Genomic DNA, 16,897 nt, shown 5'->3' on the forward strand with positions numbered 1-16,897 from the left:
GGACTGAGCTGCAGAGTTCAGGCTCAGGTCTGAGGCATCCAAGGGGATCTGGGTGTCGGGAGCTTTGGGGCAAGCTAGGGCTCATCTCTGATAGCAGGGAGGGTGCTGTAAAACTATCCTAACCAGAACATGGGTGGCTGTTTTGTAACAAAGCAGAAGCTCCAGCCCAGCAGGGCGAGGATGCTGGGTGAATGAGTTTGTGCTCGTTCACAGTACTGGGTGGAACTCTAGCAGCAGCGTGTTATTTTGGCTGAGTTTTGTTTTGCAATTCAAACCCCAGAAGTCAGAGGGAAATGAACTAAAAGCATGAGCATGATGTAAGTTTGCTTGCCTTCCTCCTCCGTCTGCAGAACCAAGTAAGCTCAATCACTTTTTCTTAGCATCTCCTGGATCTGTCAGAAGTACCTCCTTTTCTAAACTGCATGTCATAGGACCTCTTTGACCTCTTCTGGTGGCTGGAAAGCCCAGCCCCATGGCATATTGGGGTGGCATAAAAGAAGTAGAATGGCTGTGTGACATTTATCAAAACACAAAAACTGTATGGATTATGCAGCAAACTCTCCAGGGTAGCTTATAACTGGAACAACCCACTCCCTCTAGTGAAAGGATTTGTGTATGACTTTGGTAGCAAAACAGACGTGATGAGGGTAGGCTTGTCCGGTGGCTACTAGAGCAGTGGTCCAGAACATCCTAGAACTGGCATCTGCCCCTGTTATGCCAAGACTTCCTTTGTTGTGCAAATTGTTTTGTCCCTTTTGCTATTTCCTTCAGCTGTTATAGTGATGTTGTCTTTTGCAAAGACATGGCTATTATGGGGGAAAAATACAGCCGTGATTGTGCAGCAGTTAGGTGCCAAGAAAATTGCAATGCATAGTATGCTATTACTGTGGGTTGATGGTAAAACAGCAACACTTCATAAAGCTTTTTATCCTGCGCTCAAGGTTGACTTTGGAAACAACCAAGCTATGTGGCTGTGCAGCCGTGCAAAGCTTGCTGCCCAGTTCTCCCTTCACCCAAGTGGAATAGCAAATTCTGTGAAAATTCAATTTTCCATCCAAGTGGTTGTAGCAGAAACTTCTACCTCCTCGCCAAGCTGTTTGAAGGTTGTCTAAGCTGGTTCCTGCAAAGACCAGAAGTGTTTCAGACCCAATCCTTGACCTGAACTTTCCTAAGTTTGGACCTGAGCCAGCTCCTGGATCCTTCCTTACTTTCTCTCTCCCTAGGTGCCATTCTTTCATTCACTAGCTGTTGTTTTTACAGTATGGTTTCTGCTCTTTCAACATTTTAATCATGGTCATTTTTAATACCTGAAGACAAACTATCAGAGGCTTGTTTATAAACCCCTGCTACACAGCACGCAGGGCTTCCAACTGACACACTCTCATGTGGTCCAGGCTCCCCAACAGACGTGAAGGAGATCAAGGAGGTTATCTTCGGGTGGTGAGGGAGGTCTCCTGTTGTGTACTGTTGTATAAACAAGTATGTTTCAAGTAATTAGAGCTGGTGATGACTGCACAGCTTACTTTGGACAATGTTGCAGGCTTTTTTGTTGGCTTTCCTGGTTTGCTGTTGAGAACAACATGGTGTTTTTTTTAGGTTTTTTTGCTGAGAGGACAGTAGGGTCTGGCCATTCAAAGCATACTATTTTCCATCATTCTTTATTCTGACTATTGATATGTCTGAAATAACCCTCTTCCTCCTCCACGCAAACCAAATACACCTGACTTTTAAAGGGGCTGGAGTCTAAACCTAGATTCAGACCTGAATTTTACAAATAGCCTCTGATATCTGCTGGGGTAGATGAAACCAAAACCCCAGATACAAGCTCCCCAGCATTAGTCTTTTGGGACGTGGTAGTAAATGTGGGCTCGGGGGCCCTTTGTTTACTCTAATTAGAACTACCACTGAGGTATGGAATTGGTCTTAAATGGAGTAAGATAGAGCAGCATTTTCCAACCTCGTCTAGCCCCTTAGCCAATATACCAAGTCAGAATTGTGGCTATACTGGCTAACAATTAAATGCTTCATTTGGTGGGAGGTAAGTATTGGGATGCTAAAAGGTGTATTGGGGAGGAGAAAGGGGAGCTTCTGTTGCTGACAGAACCTCAGCATTTCACCGTGCATCGGTATGGGTTTACGTGTGTAGGTATTCGGCGACCTTTGTTCTGTGTCCTTCACTAACATTTTACTGAAAGAATCTGAAGTTAGAGTAAGCGTTGACCCACACAGTAACCTTTGATCTATGCCCTTCTGCAATCAGCAACTCTTGCCATCTGTCTTGCTTTCTAGGTCTTGTTTGAATGCTGAGATGCTCACCTTGCAATAATTTTCGGTACATTATTTCAATCTGTGAGTTTGGCAGCAGATCAATGCCTGTACATGCATATTTGAGGAATCAAAATCCAGAGACAGGCTGCAGACGGAGACACTCTGGACTGTCAGTCACGAAAGCCAGCAGTGCTTGGTGCACTGGTTGCTGTGGTCTGGTGACAAAGGACAGTACCAAGAGACTTGAGTCTCTCTTTCAAGTTATTTCCACTATTAAGCCACCACTTGGTCTTGCATGAACCAGCCTCCAAGGTCTGATTTCAGGAAGGCTTGGTCCCGGTCATTTGTTCTGGAGACATTCACTGTGGAAGGAAGGGCAATCCTGTGCTGCTACTCACCTTCCTTGCCAACAGGCTGCCCAGACCTGGGGATGTGTGAGTATACCCTCGCCCTCCTAAAAGCTGGCACCAGCTCCACTCCAGAGCAAGTCTTGGGCTTTCTAAAGGGGAGCCAAGCTGCACTGTAGTGGGGACACTCCACTCTAGGGACACCCTAGTACAGTTTGTGGCTTAAAAGCTCCTTTGATGCCTGTTACGATGCCCACGGAGTGGGCATGTAATAGCCATGCAAGCAGTTAGTTTCACTTTGTGTCATGTCAGGTATTTATGCTACAAATCTCAGCTGCCAAGTGCAGAAACTTTAGCTGCCCCTTCAGCTCCTAGCCATTGAAATAGGATCTGCTATGTCCAGTGCTAATGAAAATATTCCTTCCTTGACAAGCAGATGCTGCATGTTTAAAAAAAAAAAAAAAAAAGAAAAAGAAAAAGGTGCTTTTTTGCTTTTTCAAGTACTTTCTCTGTACTTCAATATTTCTTCAAGGTCTGCCTGTCACTTCCCTTCTGAAGTGCATTCCATACCCATGCTAGCATGGAGTGTCACCTCCAACCTTTTTCTCTTTCCTTTCCCCAGCTCCAGAGCTGCAGGAAGAGTCAGTGTCTCTCCTGATGACAGTGGCAGGGGAGTGACAGGCAGGCTGGGTGGGGGTGGCTGATGGTGAGCAAGCCTAGTGACAGGATGGGGTGACTAAGAACCAGCTGGCTAATTAAAGCACAGCAGTAGGAGGAGCAAAGTATTTAAGGGTGCCAGAGAGAGAGAGAGAGATGCCTCCACAAATTTCTTGTTACACCTCAGCAGCCAAGTGACTGGGCAACACAGTGAAAGGTTTCCTTAACTCTTTCGTGCCTCTTATGGAGTGAAATCAAGGGACTAAGAAAATGGCACCATTAACTGAAAAGCCTGAATCAAGGTAAGGACACTGGTATGTTTGTTATGTTTTGACACTGGTCAAAGCCAGCCCTCCTAGAGCTGCTGTGAGCTGAACTCCCAGGACTTTACATGGCACTGGCATATGTTAATGTGCACTGAGTGAGTAGGTCTGTTGGGGCAGCACACAGCGATTTTCAGATTGCTTCTTTCACTTGGATAGGTATTTCCAGTTGCTGCTTGAAAAGAGAGGAGCTACCAAGGTAGTCATTACATGGGTTTGTGTTCTCATTAAGGGAAACAGGCAGGTCCTTGCCTCCTTACCCTAATGACTGGATCTTTCTCCTGACTACTTTTATGGGAAGGAGGGATTGAAAGCAATTCCTGAATGCTGATTCTGAGGCTGTTGCTAAAATGAAAGTGATGAGAATGGATGTGGAATTCTCAGCAATATGTGAATTTGATCACCTGAGGCTAGAGGAATCGGAGGGAAGTGAAATGAGGACTGGCGTCAGGAATGTGACTTTCTGCTATTTCTGGAGACACTTTTTAATGTCTGACTGTTGCTTAACCCGGCAGTTTGGTTTTCTCAGAGCGTTTCCAGTACTGAGTAGGGGAGCAGTCACTGTGTTCTTCATTCCAGCGTGTAGGTGCCTTTAGAGGCAGCACAGTCCAACAAGGCTTAGCAAGCCAGCACTCCAGCCTGAATTCCCTGGCAGGCACAGGTTTGCTGTCTGGCCTTGGATGCGTGACAGTGGCCAGCCTTCTGAGTTTTACTGGAACCTTTTTGTGCCTGATATTCAGGTACATGAATCCGTTCCCTGGCAATTTTTCTGGTGTAGCAATGCCTCCAGGTTGGCAAAGGCTAAGGAGAGTGACCCTGTCTAATTTCAGCTTGCATCCCCAGGCTTGTCAAAGGTGCCTTGGAAGTATTGTATGCCTGGCTCCCCATATGCGTTTGCTAGACTTAGCTTTATGTGGTTCCCTGGAGGTCATTGCAGTTGTGTGCAAATGAGACCAACTCTCAAACTGGTTTTGCTTATTCTGAAAATATAAAAAGCAACCTGTAAGACTGATACATGCACTTTGTTACACTGTGCCAGCTCAGCTGATTTCAGATGTTGTGTAGAATAGAGGCCTGAATCCTTCCATCGCTGCGTAAAATAGGAGTATGACTTATATACCTGGAAAAGTGTTAGCTGTTGCTTAGTGAGTGTTTGTGCAGAGCTTCAAAACAGCTACTGCTAGCAGAGGTCGTAACTGAAAATTAATGTTTGGTGTGGTTGCTGCAGTGAGTACTCATTAATGGCTGTGCAATTCCTCTGCCTTACACAACTAGGAATCTCGGGATGTGTCTGGGATGGTATAAGGTGGTCTGTAGCATTAAAGTATCTGGTTTATATGTCAGAGGTGCATCAGAATCTTCTCTCTACCCTTGTTTTTGTGAAATGTTTGTAATCTGGATTTGAACTTTGTGACACTAGTCAATCTCTAATTAGTATTTCTACTTAATGCAACTTCCTCTTATTTACTGCTTCACTGTTTGAGAGTGTGTGACAGAGGTGAAGACAGCCTTTGTAGTCTTTGTTATACAAAATCATGCACGAGAAGCTGCTGGATGTTGTTTAGATGATCTAATTGATCATATTTATAGAATGCCATTCATTGTAGTAAATGCAATGTAGTGTTTGTGTCCCTCAATCCGGTGGTCAGCTGAATGGATCCATTGTTATACATAATTAGGGCTTCTGGAATTTAGGTCTGTTTATTTACAGCCATTTTTCCGCAGAGGCACAAGTGGCCCCGTATCAGAGGTGTACAGAGAGTTAAGTGCAGTACGCTGAGCACCCCAGCTGCACAGCTCTTACACGCTGTCTCACAACAGCTTGAACTCAATGAATCTTCTATTTCTTCCAGCTGTAGTATAAAACCAGCATCCTCTTGGCTAGGTGCAGTCATTGCAGATTGTCTGAAAGATTTCCCTTTTGCAAAAAGGTAAATCTGGTGTCATAGAATTAATTACCCCTTAACTGTAAACAAATCCCAATTTCAGTGGTTACAAGCTCCCTGCCCAAATTCCTGTATGAATCTCAGTTGAGTTAAGTGTCCTGAACGGTCCCAGGTTGCAGTATGCTGTTAAATCATTTACAGCTTTCCCTCTGGAGTTGGTGACCTGCGAGCTGTGCACAGTGAGTTCCCCTGTACAGAATGTACGTGAGCTTGTTTGTAAAGTGCTTCCGTCTATGAGGCGTTAGCATACGTATCACAGATAAATCTGAGCAGAAATCTCAACTTCTGCTGCTCTCAAATGCTCTGCCTTGTGTCTCCTGCTAAGATGAATATAAGATTTTGTTTAAAATATCCTAGAAATTTTTATTTTTCTTTCAGAAGCTTTAAAATGTACACGGGAGCTGCTTGGGCATATGGGTGTGGCACAAAGGCATTCATTTCTTTAGCAGACGTGAATGATAAACAGGGCACAGCTACTGTCACCATGATCTCAGGCATCAAATACAAAAAACAGAAGGCAGTCATGACCAGACTGGGGAGGAAGTCAAAGCCCAGTTACAGTGTATTTAAAATCTATTGTCACGAGAAGAAATGTTTTTGACTGTAAGGCTACTGATAAGAGCAGTTAACTTATCCAGAGGGAACCAGTGATGCACTGCGTGTCAAGTTACTCTTCTGTCTGCTTTGTGCCAAACAACCCTCTGGATGGCTGTTTTCCATGCTCTGTGTCCGTAGCAGAGCAGGAGGCTGTTGGCTCAAGCAGGAGTCACCTTTCACCCCCACAACCCTGCAGGTGTAAGTCATTGTCACTTAATGAAGGTTCAGTGGCTGATGGGAAATTATTCCAGCCTGTTTCTTTTCAAGGGAGGACCCTGGAGACATCAAATCACTATCTGAACTAGCACTGACCGTAGAATTGGCTTTAGTAGACAGGGCAGAATTAGAACGGACCAAAAAAGCTGATTTACCTTTTAAACTTTGCTTTTCAGCTGTTCAGCATGTCAGCTGTAGGCTTTGCTCTCTGATTCTGTGACATTAAGCAGAGTTTAGCTTTGGACCGCCAACCTTTTAAAATCTTCCGCTATTTGCTAGATTTTAATGAGATGGGTGACAACATGCAAACCAATTGCTTTGGAAATGCTTGTTTACAGGCTTGCAAAATAAACACCCAGAGGTGCAATCGCTTTCTAAAAATGAGCGGATGGGGGTGAGTGCAAGGAGGAAGAGCTGCTTAAACAGAAAAATTGTGTTAGTGCAAAATAATTTAGCTGTAGCTGTTCATCAATTAAATTTAGGTTGCAAATCAGAAACAGCATTCAAGCCATAAGAGGAATGAGTTCTGGAGCAGGCTTCCAGGAGGAGCAGTGGAGGCAGGAAACCTTACCAGTGTTAAGCTGGAATGTGAAATGTTCTTGCACAGGATTGTATGACACATTTGCCTGCAATAGCATGGGAGTAGGCCTGATGACCCACGAGATCCTTTTCTGCCCCCTGCTCCAAAAGTGGTGACCTTGAACTGAGTTAACTCAGGTTGCAGCTAAACTTTGTTTACTCTGAAGTTGATGACTGTAAGATGACTTAGTTCAAAAGCATCTCTGAGTTCTTAAAGCCATATCTCTAGTTTACATTTCCTATGACTTTTATTATTCAGAGTGGCACATTTCTCTTGAATTGCACAAAAACTGGCACATATGCCCCAGATAACTTGATTTTGCCCATTAGGAAGGAAACAAACATGCACCATATTTAAAAAAAAAAAAAAAGGCAGCGATACTGCATATGAAATGTGCTATGTTTGTTTATTCTAACAGCTGTAAGTTCAATTATTTGTAAGAACACCTTATCCAAGCTCGTGTTCTCTGCTGCCTTTTGTTTCATTTAGTGAGCTTTCACTGCTCTCTCTCTCTCTGCAGTCTTAACACTCGCTGAAGAGTGTGGGAAGGCTGTTGTCTTGTACAGAATTGGTATGGTTCTTCTGTGTGCGCTGCTTGCTTATTCATAGTCTTTTCATGACATTTATTCTTAGGAGCATAATGTCTTCTGAAGGAATGACAGGATGTTCTTTAACCCTTAAAATAAAAATGACAGGCAATATATTTCTCTCTGTATTTCAGGATAAGAGAATGATGATATTTGGAGAGAGAGCTGATTGCCTGGGTTAACCTGGAGCTGCCTCCTGTATTCTAGTTATTTTTTCCTGCCACATTTTATGTGATACAAAGTGAGAAGTACGGAAGGGATGTGCTTTCTAGCCAGTTCCTTTAAGCAGAGGAACCTCCTGGTAGGAGGCACTGGCTGCAGTGCAGCCCTTTGCCCACTTTCCAGATTTGGGACTCCACATTGCTGGCATGGCTGCTTGAACAGAGCATCTGGGTCGGGGACACTGGTGGCAATGTGAGAAAGGGTCTGAGCCAGGGGATAAAAAAATGAGTGCTGTTAGTGGTGTGTGAGACCTGACCAGGTGAAAAGTAAGTTTTGTGATTGCTGATCATCCCTTAAGTCTGAAAGCTTACCATTTTTCTAAAAGTCTCAACTCCTAGATTATACTAATATAAATAAGAACTTGATTTTTCATTTAAGTGCAGCCACAAAACACTTGTATATGTACAGAGCTCTTGTATATGGAGAGAAAATGTTGAAACGTAAAAAAACTCGGAACTGAGAAAATAAAGCAGGAGTCCAAATCTCAGGAATATAAGGGACCTGCCCAATAAGTTTTGAATGCTCATCTCATGTTTAGCAATTGTTTTAAAATCCTATGCAAGTCATCAGAGCTGTCAATAATAACAAAAGAAGAAACAAAAGGAAATGACTTTTCCCCACGCCATGCACATCAGACCACCAAAAATAACCACCGCCTGTGACTCTTAGCTGAGATACCAGTGACTTAAGAGCGTGTGTCCTTACTCGGAACTATTAATGAGCTGTTTGTTACCCCCTGCCATTGTAGGGGGAGTACTCGAATGTTTAGAGCATGTGAGATAATCCAGAGATGTGCTGTGCAGAAGTAGTTGCCACTTATCTGCATTCTTCCTAAATAGGCTTCTAAATGCACTGCTCTCTTTTCCACACCAAGTAGGGAAGGAGCTGCAGCCTTGGAAGAAATGTGCTGGGGGTGAAAGGGAGGAAGGAAGCGTTAAACATCCGTCTAGAGGTGTGACCGAACTGGCAAGGAGCTGGTGGATGTTACATAGGGACACTGGCATGTTCAGGGTTACAGCTGCTGGCTTATGCCCTGAGGAATTCATTACCTTTCATTGTGTTTTGAATGTCTGCAGCTTTGAAGCCTTTGTTGCTCTGTCTGTCACATTTCAGGAAAGGCATAAATTCCAGTCTGGCAAGGAGACACTGGTTAGCTGGTTAGAGCAGGGAGCTGGAGGGAGACACTGGGAGGTTTTGGAGTTTTTTGTTTGTTTGTTTGTTTTTTAATTTGTTTTGTTTTGCCGGATCTGGCAGTACCAGTTTCTCTGTTTTTAATACTGACACCAGGGAGTTTAATTTTTGGTTCCTTTTGAAAGGCTCCCTTCTGAAGCGTTGCTGTGCATACTTGCATGTATGTCTCCAGGAACGGCTTGGCTGTGTCTACAGGATGTTCTTGAGGGGAACTGGGAGCAGCAAATGTTTCTAGGTTCACCTGCTCCCACAGCCAGCCTGTCTGGCCAACCTGGCAGGGACTGCTCTGTCTACGTCTGTACCATTCAGACACTCACGGCACACTGACTTACAGCATGTACCTTCCCACCAGTTACAGAGGGCAACGCTTTGCTATATTGGGGCTGTGGAGCCAAATGTGCTACCTGGCTGGACCGTGTATCTGGTCCCAAGAGCAGCCTTAAGGCTAAGATAGTCCTAATAGGACTTCAGTATGTGGTTTGGGTTAAGCGTATGGGAGACAGGTAGAATGACTCTGTAGCCCTGATGTAAAAAGGCACTGAAACATGTTTGCAGCTCCAAATGTGCACCATAATTTCCTCAATCTAAACAACAGTTATTTCTACCTGTACGCAGCAAATCTGTATGCAGATCCTCAACTAATCAAAATCAACTTTTAGATGGAGTTTCTGGAGTTACAGTGCTCAGGATTGGTTGTGCTCATCCCAAGCACACTGAATCCGTTCTGTGTATGGGAACCTGCATTAAGTAAGTGTTCATTTGAGTGCTTGAATAATGCTGATTAGTTTCACAGTAAATGAACACTGAATGCTTTTTATTTTAATTGAATTCCATAATTGCTAGTAAGTGTGGGGATATGTGGAAAAGCCGCTTTTCTAGATCTAGCTCTAATGAGTTTGTACACCTCCTCCATTTAATTTTAGCAAACTTACTTCTTTAATTATCACTTTATTTTTAACCTCAAATCATTTCTTGTGAAAAGTAATTTGTTCTTTTAAGGCCAAATAATTGTGCTTTTCTTGGTGTGAATTCTTTCCTTAATGCTTTTCTTAATGCAATGAAAGCCAGTGCTTCACACTGTAAGCAATGTCAAGGCTCTTGAGTCAAAAAGACATCACTGAAATCAGAATTTTATGGCAGTTGTGATGTCACTGTTTCTAAACAGAGATGAGACAGTTTAAAAAGTATAAAGCTTGGGGTCACAAGTTTAATTGCTCGGATACTGCCATTGTGGAAGGGGGCCTGTGTTGCTCTGGGATTGCAGCAGCAGTGGATGCTGCCTTTGCCCAGGCATGTGAGCTAGTATTTACTCTTTCCTCTCCTGAAAAGGTAATACACTAGATCTTCCCCCCACCCCCCGCCTGTTTTATCTTGTATACCAGAGGAAGGCATGCAACTTCTTGGGGATGCTTGGAGTGGAAGAAACTTTCTGTTGACTTGCATGAAGCCCATGGAGAGGGCCAGTGCCGAGTCAAAACTTCTGGGTACCAGCAACCTCCTCAGCTTCAGAATGGCTTTAATCCTAAAGCTGAGTTGAGACGTACTGCAATACTGCCCCTTCTTGTAGTTTTCTCCCTGCCCTATGGAGGGACTTGAATTTATCCAGTGAGCTTAACTCATAACAGTTTTCCATATGTAGAAGAGTGTGATATTGCTACAAACCTCCTTAGCCTGGATAGCCTATAATTTTAACCTGTTTCTTTCTGCTTTGCTTGAACTAAGGCATCTTGCTGTAACAGAAGCATACGGAGATCAGAAAGACCATTATTATTAAGTACATTTGCCTAAATTTTCAGGCTGTGTCAACCATTAGAATTTCAGGGTACTTACTGGTAGTATGAAATGGTAGAAAGAAAAAGCAGATACTGTACAGGCAGGCCAAGTCAGGCAGCAGACCTTTAAGTTGGGCTCAGGATTTTTGTTGACCCATTTTAGACTGCGCCCTCCACTTCACATTGTGTTTTACTGGGATCAGCTTGGAGTTAGGCTGCATCCTGCTGAGCCTCCACGAACTCATGATGTAGATCTTATGTGGATATTTTAATGAAGAAAATATTTAAATAATTAAGTGTTGGCAGCTATTGCTAGGGGGTATGCTGGAGAGCCCAGATATTGGCTGGTTTTACAGGCTGCTGCTGTACTATATTTGCTTGTTGAATTTTCTTTTCTTTCCTTTTGAGTATCTGTTGAACATGCTCATTATATTCTGGCTGGTATGAAACAAATGCTAGTTAAGAATGGGGATGCCTGAGGCAAGAGAGCAAATTCAATTCCCTGAAGGTTTCCACCTCTTACAATGTTCCACTGCTGCCTCCAGTTCATGTAACAGGAAAACAAGTATCTCCAGCTCTCTTCAGTTTCTTGTTTCTCTGAGCCAATTTTTCCCTATACTTCACAGATTAGGGTCTTTGTTTATGCATGATTTCACAGCTTCAGATACCTATTTCTATTTGTGTCATGGAAGCCATTAATTGGCTGGAGTTACACTTTATCTCACTCTCTTTAGCACTAACTTTTGAGGGGGGAAAAAAGATTGGAACACAAAATTGAAGGGTTTATAATTCAGCCTAGGACCTTCAGAGAGTTGAGAGATCTTGGCAAACACGGGCTTGTTTTGTAGAAATGCCGCTCTTTGACTATTCAAACGAACATCTGTGGTGTGACATTGAAACCTGTTCGTTCGCTGCAGGTGTCAGGTCCCCACAGGAGTGGGCACTGGGTATGAATAGGCCCCACAGTTGTCCTCCATAGACTGTCATGACCATGAAAACTGACTTTTTTCTCCTCCGGTCCCCATCTGGTAGTTTTTCTCTTGGGTTGGTAATTTCACTGCCTTTGGTCCCAGGAGGATTAAAGCTTCTAATTTTAAAGTTTCACTTACTGGAGTCTGATCCTGAAAATATCAGCAACACTGCAGGACTGGAAATGATTGGTGTGGAAGTTAATATGCGTTTCAACAAATATATCTCTTCTGTATTGTAACATCTTTCAAAGGAGAGACTGACTTTGATCTGAGCAACAGGTCGCCTTGAAATCCGGCAGTGGTCTAAGTTGAGGGTTTTAGCTTAAAGCTTTTAGTCTCACTGAGGTATTTTTTATTTTTTCTTAAAGGTGATGTACATTTTATATATTAGAAGCTAGCCAGATTTGCACTTTGCTGTATGTGGACTCTTGGGCTTTAACCAGTATCTTATGATTTAATGTTGAGGGTTAGTCTTAAAGTCTGAAAGTAGTACCTATATTGGGTGGAAATACTCTTTAATTTCTGATAATTATCAGCAAAAAATGTAACTGGTGGTTTACATAAATCCATTTGGGTTTTGAAACTAAATTTTTTGAACAAACCGTGACTATTACCTTGACTTTCTTGATGAATGTTCAGCATCATGTCCAGTGCTGTCTGGGCAGACATGAAATATAGCGTAACCATTCTGCCTTTCACTTTAAACAGAGATAAACAAAATCCAGACGTGAAAAAGGCAAGTCCCTCCGCCACAATGAGCTCTGGTAAGTCTGTGTTGTTTTCCACTTGCCCTCATTGGCATTCCTTTTTATTAGAAGAAATATTCCTGTCTGTTTCTGATGCAATTACTCTTCTTTTTTTTTTTTTTTTTTTTTTTTTTTTTTGGACTCTTCTTCTGCCTTCCAGAAAAGAGTCAAAGCCCTTGAAAGCTCAGGGAATCTGACTGTTAAAGCAACAGTGAAATGGCTTCGTTGTAAAAAGCGTCCTGGCTTTGTCTTTGTGGTTTCAATTTGGCCCATAATGCTCGAAAATGACTAGAAGCATCTTGAGCTGGAGTAGGTCACTTTAGCTTCTTTCACTTTGGAATACAAGAATTCAAAATTATCGATTACCTGAAAAAATTATCTGAAAGAATTTCATGTGTTTTAGTAGGGGTGAATGCAAAGTTTGACATCTGGATAGGAAAAAGTCAGCTGTTCAAAGAAAAATGAGGGACCAGGAAATGGGGGCTGGTTGGGAAGAGGAAAACTTTTCGGCTTGTCTGGGTAACAGGCTAAATCAGAGTGAAAAACAAAGCAGATGCCATACTGAAGTGCCGTATGTAGGACCTGTGGAATAATATTCCCACTTGATTTTAGCACCTTATTAAGTCTCAGCTGGACTATTGTGTCCAGTTTGTAGCACCACATTTTGAGAAAAATGTCAACCATTTGGACAGAGTCCAGAGGAAAGGTAGGAGACTAATCGGGGTCTAAAAACGATGAATTTGGGAATTGGGCTTAAGCATTGATAGGTTTCCAGGTTGTGAAGCACTGGAACAGGTTGCTGTAGGGTGATGCTGGAAGTTTGTAAGAACTCGGTCGGCAAATATTGGTCAGCAGTGACAGAGGTAGATTTATTTCTGCCATGGGTCAGGAACATAGCTTTAGATGACCCTTGGAGGTCCTTTCTAGCACTATCTTCTGTGTTTCTCTGAATTCACAAGAGCCAGTTTTATTCGTGTCAGCCGAGGATGTTGCAGACTTGAAAAATCTTTCTTGAAAATCTCGTCACTGAGCTGGATGCCATATGCACATACAGAGACAGTCCCTGTTTAAAAGAGGCTACAATCCAGGTAGGCAGAGGGAAAGGAGAAACAGGGGTGTCATCCAAGGGAGTTTTGTGTCTCCAAGCAACATCTCCTGAGATAGTAGGAATACTTCCTAGTTCCTGACCCATGGCATCCCCTCGTAGTCAGAGGTTAAATTCAGTTGCAGAGGTTTTAACCCAGAAGTAATCTGCTTCTTCATTTATCTTACAGAACACGAAGAAATTGATGTTGCAAAAACTGTTGTCAATGGTCTGAGCAGCAATGGACAAGAAAAAGGTGGGTTAAGAGCTTCAGAGACATCTCTGCAGCTCCCCCTGCATGTCAGCTGTGTGATGTGGTTGATTTCCCCGGACGTTCACTACAGCAGGGGTTTCCAAATTTAGTTTGCTTGGCGACTGATACAAGAAAAGCCTTGTGCTGCACCATACCAGCAGCAGCAGCATTTCTTAGCTGAACAAGCGTTCTTTGTCTCTTAAAGGTGGCAGGCTGGATTTGCCTCTTCGTATATTTTTAGTGCTGTTTTGAGGAAAGCTGTGCACTACTTGTAGTACTTGTGGGCACCTGTGAATCAGTATCTTAGTGTGTTTGGACACCATGGGTTTGTGGGTGCCTATGTGTGAATCCTGTTAACTTCAGTAGGAGGTGAAGGTTTGAGCCCAGGATTAAAGGGCAGGAACTAACCATTTAAGTAATTAAAAAAAAAATCTGTCATTAGCAACAACGATTTAAAACCCAAAGTTACCTAAACAAACCAGTCTTCATGTTAACATCAGCAGGTTTGCAGTGCCCTTTATAGCATTCAATATTGTATAGTGATGGTGTGTGTTTTGGCAGGGTGAAAGTATGTGGTTGTATGGGTTGGTTTTCTACTGGTTTCATTTCCTTTCTTTTCCTTTTATGTCTTCTTATAGTGGTTAGTATTTTGACTGCATTGTGGATGGATGGATTCAGTCAGTTACAGAGCAGAACAGAATTAGGATTGTTTCCTAAACCACAGGCTGTTTGGATTTGGGATCTATTGTATTTGCAGGGTCTCTGGTGCTCAGGGAGGAGCATGGAGAACAGGGTTTGATTTGGGTTTCTCTTTTATAAAAAAAAAAAAAAAAGAATTTAGAACAATCCCATCAAATTAAAAATTAATGATTTTATGAGGTTTGAAAAAATTCTGTGAAGCTCTTCCCCCATCCTTTTGCTTGAGAGCCCTTTTCTAAGTTGAAGTCTGTGCTTTCCAGTTTTGCCAGGGACCAGAAAGATCTGCCACAAGAGGGGGTGTACACACCACCCTGATGTCAAAGCCTCCCTCAAGCTGGCCCAGTATCGGTGTGTAAAGTATTAGAAATGTGGTTCCTCTTACTCCTGATCTTGCAGGCCTGAGAGATGGCATGGAATGTGAGGAGGCATCTAGCATTTTTCAGTTAATACATGCAGAAAGCTAATAGGTTTTAAAGGAGAAAATTCTGGCTCTGCAGAAATCAAAAGTGCAACTCAAGTTATTCTGGTAGAGCCATGATTTACAAGATGTTTATCTTGCCAGATCCTGTTGAGCTTCACCTCTGAGTGGTTTTGCCTTTGCCTTTTTTTACCAGCTCCCCTCCCTTTTTTCTTTTTTTTTTTTTTTTTTTTTTAAGACTTCCACATTAGCTGCAGTACAGAGACTGAGAGAGAAAATACCAACTGTTTTGGACAGTTTTGTAACAATTGCTACAGTTTTGCACAGTGTGATGTATGGTTTTCCCCGATGTCACTACATCTAGTATAGTTAGTGTGCTAGCTGATGGAGTCCAGTAGAAATCTCTTCAATTTACTGTTTAAATGGATGGATTTTTTTTTTTTTTTAAACGGGTATTTTCATGCTACCCTTTGACATGGGACTGTTTTCAAGATTATTTCACATTTTGTTTCCTTCTGTTGCTGAACTTGTAAAATGTGCCATAAAATCCAGAATTCATGTAATGTGGCTAGTTTTAATGTTCCTCTCTCAACTTTTCAATCCTGTTTTTTTCACTTTGTTTTAACTGAGCCATATTAATGTTAACTTAACATTTTTATTTTTGCATGTAGTGTATCTTAGCTAAATGATTACACTAAAATTTTTTGATGGCTTCTAAAAACTAATGCTTCCAGATTCTTTTTGCCTGCAGCATAGTGGCAGTCAGCAGTTAGTCAATTCAGTAAGCAGTTCTGTATGCTGCATAAAACAGACACGTCCTGAATGAGGGCGAACGAAGGGATATTTTTAACGGTTGCATCACTGCTCTCTGGACTGCTTTTGTATTTGAAATTTCCTGCTATTGTGTCTCCAAGTACATTAGAAAATTTTGTGGCATGCTTCCCAAACTCTGTTCTTCCCTTTTTGGATGTGCCATTTACACTTTTGTGTTTGCAGCTGTTGACGTCCCTTTATGTACACGCTCTATTTCTGCCGTTAAAATAATCCCTGTGAAGAAAGTGAAAAGTTCTCCTCACCTAGTGCTGCCTACAGGTATCTTCTTCCTTTCTCCCCCCCGCCATGCATTAGTTGGCCATCATTCTTTCTCTCTCTCCCCCCTGCCCCGCTTCACCCACGCGCTTTGGCTAGTTTTCAGCTTCGTCCTCTTCTCACTGTTTCCAGAGCTGCAGATTTCATCAGTAGGTAATAAAGTTAGCTCTTGATGGCATAATACACTGTTCTCAATTATGCTGCTCCTCTGCAGACATAATTGTGTCTGCTTGAATCTGGGATCATTGTGAGCTCTTCTGCTAATGCTTGGTTATGAATAATATTGTTATTACAGCCTTGTTTTGAACCAAACTCCTGATGAACCAGAGAATGTTTCCTGCCTATCTTTAGTCTTTATGAAAGTAAATGGATGTCAGAGATGGTATTTTACATGTTCAAGCATCATTCAATGTTGGTGGGATGGTTTTGTTTTTCTGTATATACATTGACTTTACAGAATCTTTATATGGATAAATAAGGATGTTAGGCTGTCTGTCACCCCCTTCCCAAGCACATGTTTTCCCACTAAAAGTACAAGATTATTTTTGTACTTTGCGGGATTTGGACAGTCAGACTAGTCTAGCTGATACTGCTTGTCTCTCCTAATATGTCACACGTCCTCTGTTGGACTAGTACAGTGCTAATATGTTTATTACCATCTGCTGGATTTCTGTTGCTGAGAGATTCAGTTTTTTGTTTTCTGTCACTTCACTTAAATTGTGAGGGAATTCAACATCTTAGGTATTTGTCTTCCTCTCCCAAATTGAAATAGTCTGACTATTTTATTTTCAAACCTTTTCAAAACATTTTAATTTTGTTGAGTTCAGAACATTTTTTCTGATTCTTATTGTTTTGATTCAGTATACAGGTTTAATATGTTATATGAAAATAAAAAGTGTTTTGATTCCCAAATTTGATTCTTCTCCAATAT

General features: G+C 42.2%; 1 protein-coding gene across 25 annotated transcripts in view; it reads left to right on the top strand.

Annotated features, from left to right (window-relative positions):
• The first annotated feature begins 3,427 nt into the window (after positions 1 to 3,427).
• The window catches only part of SORBS1 (sorbin and SH3 domain containing 1), an 81,099-nt gene continuing 67,629 nt past the window's right edge, over positions 3,428 to 16,897 (top strand). For 15 of the 25 annotated variants that reach the window (XM_087763907.1, XM_087763911.1, XM_087763909.1 and 12 more), the window contains exons 1-4: positions 3,428 to 3,574; positions 12,386 to 12,441; positions 13,698 to 13,763; positions 15,874 to 15,969. In XM_087763907.1, coding sequence (XP_087620033.1) covers positions 3,543 to 3,574; positions 12,386 to 12,441; positions 13,698 to 13,763; positions 15,874 to 15,969 — 250 coding nt within the window. In that variant the 5' untranslated portion in view covers positions 3,428 to 3,542. The remainder of the gene's footprint in view (positions 3,575 to 12,385; positions 12,442 to 13,697; positions 13,764 to 15,873; positions 15,970 to 16,897) is intronic. The other 10 variants (XM_087763920.1, XM_087763922.1, XM_087763928.1 and 7 more) reach the window with 1 other exon arrangement.

The sequence above is a fragment of the Nipponia nippon genome, unplaced genomic scaffold (genome assembly GCF_047370975.1).
Source record: "Nipponia nippon isolate SJK-2023a ecotype South Korea unplaced genomic scaffold, ASM4737097v1 scaffold_3, whole genome shotgun sequence".
NCBI lineage: Eukaryota > Metazoa > Chordata > Aves > Pelecaniformes > Threskiornithidae > Nipponia > Nipponia nippon.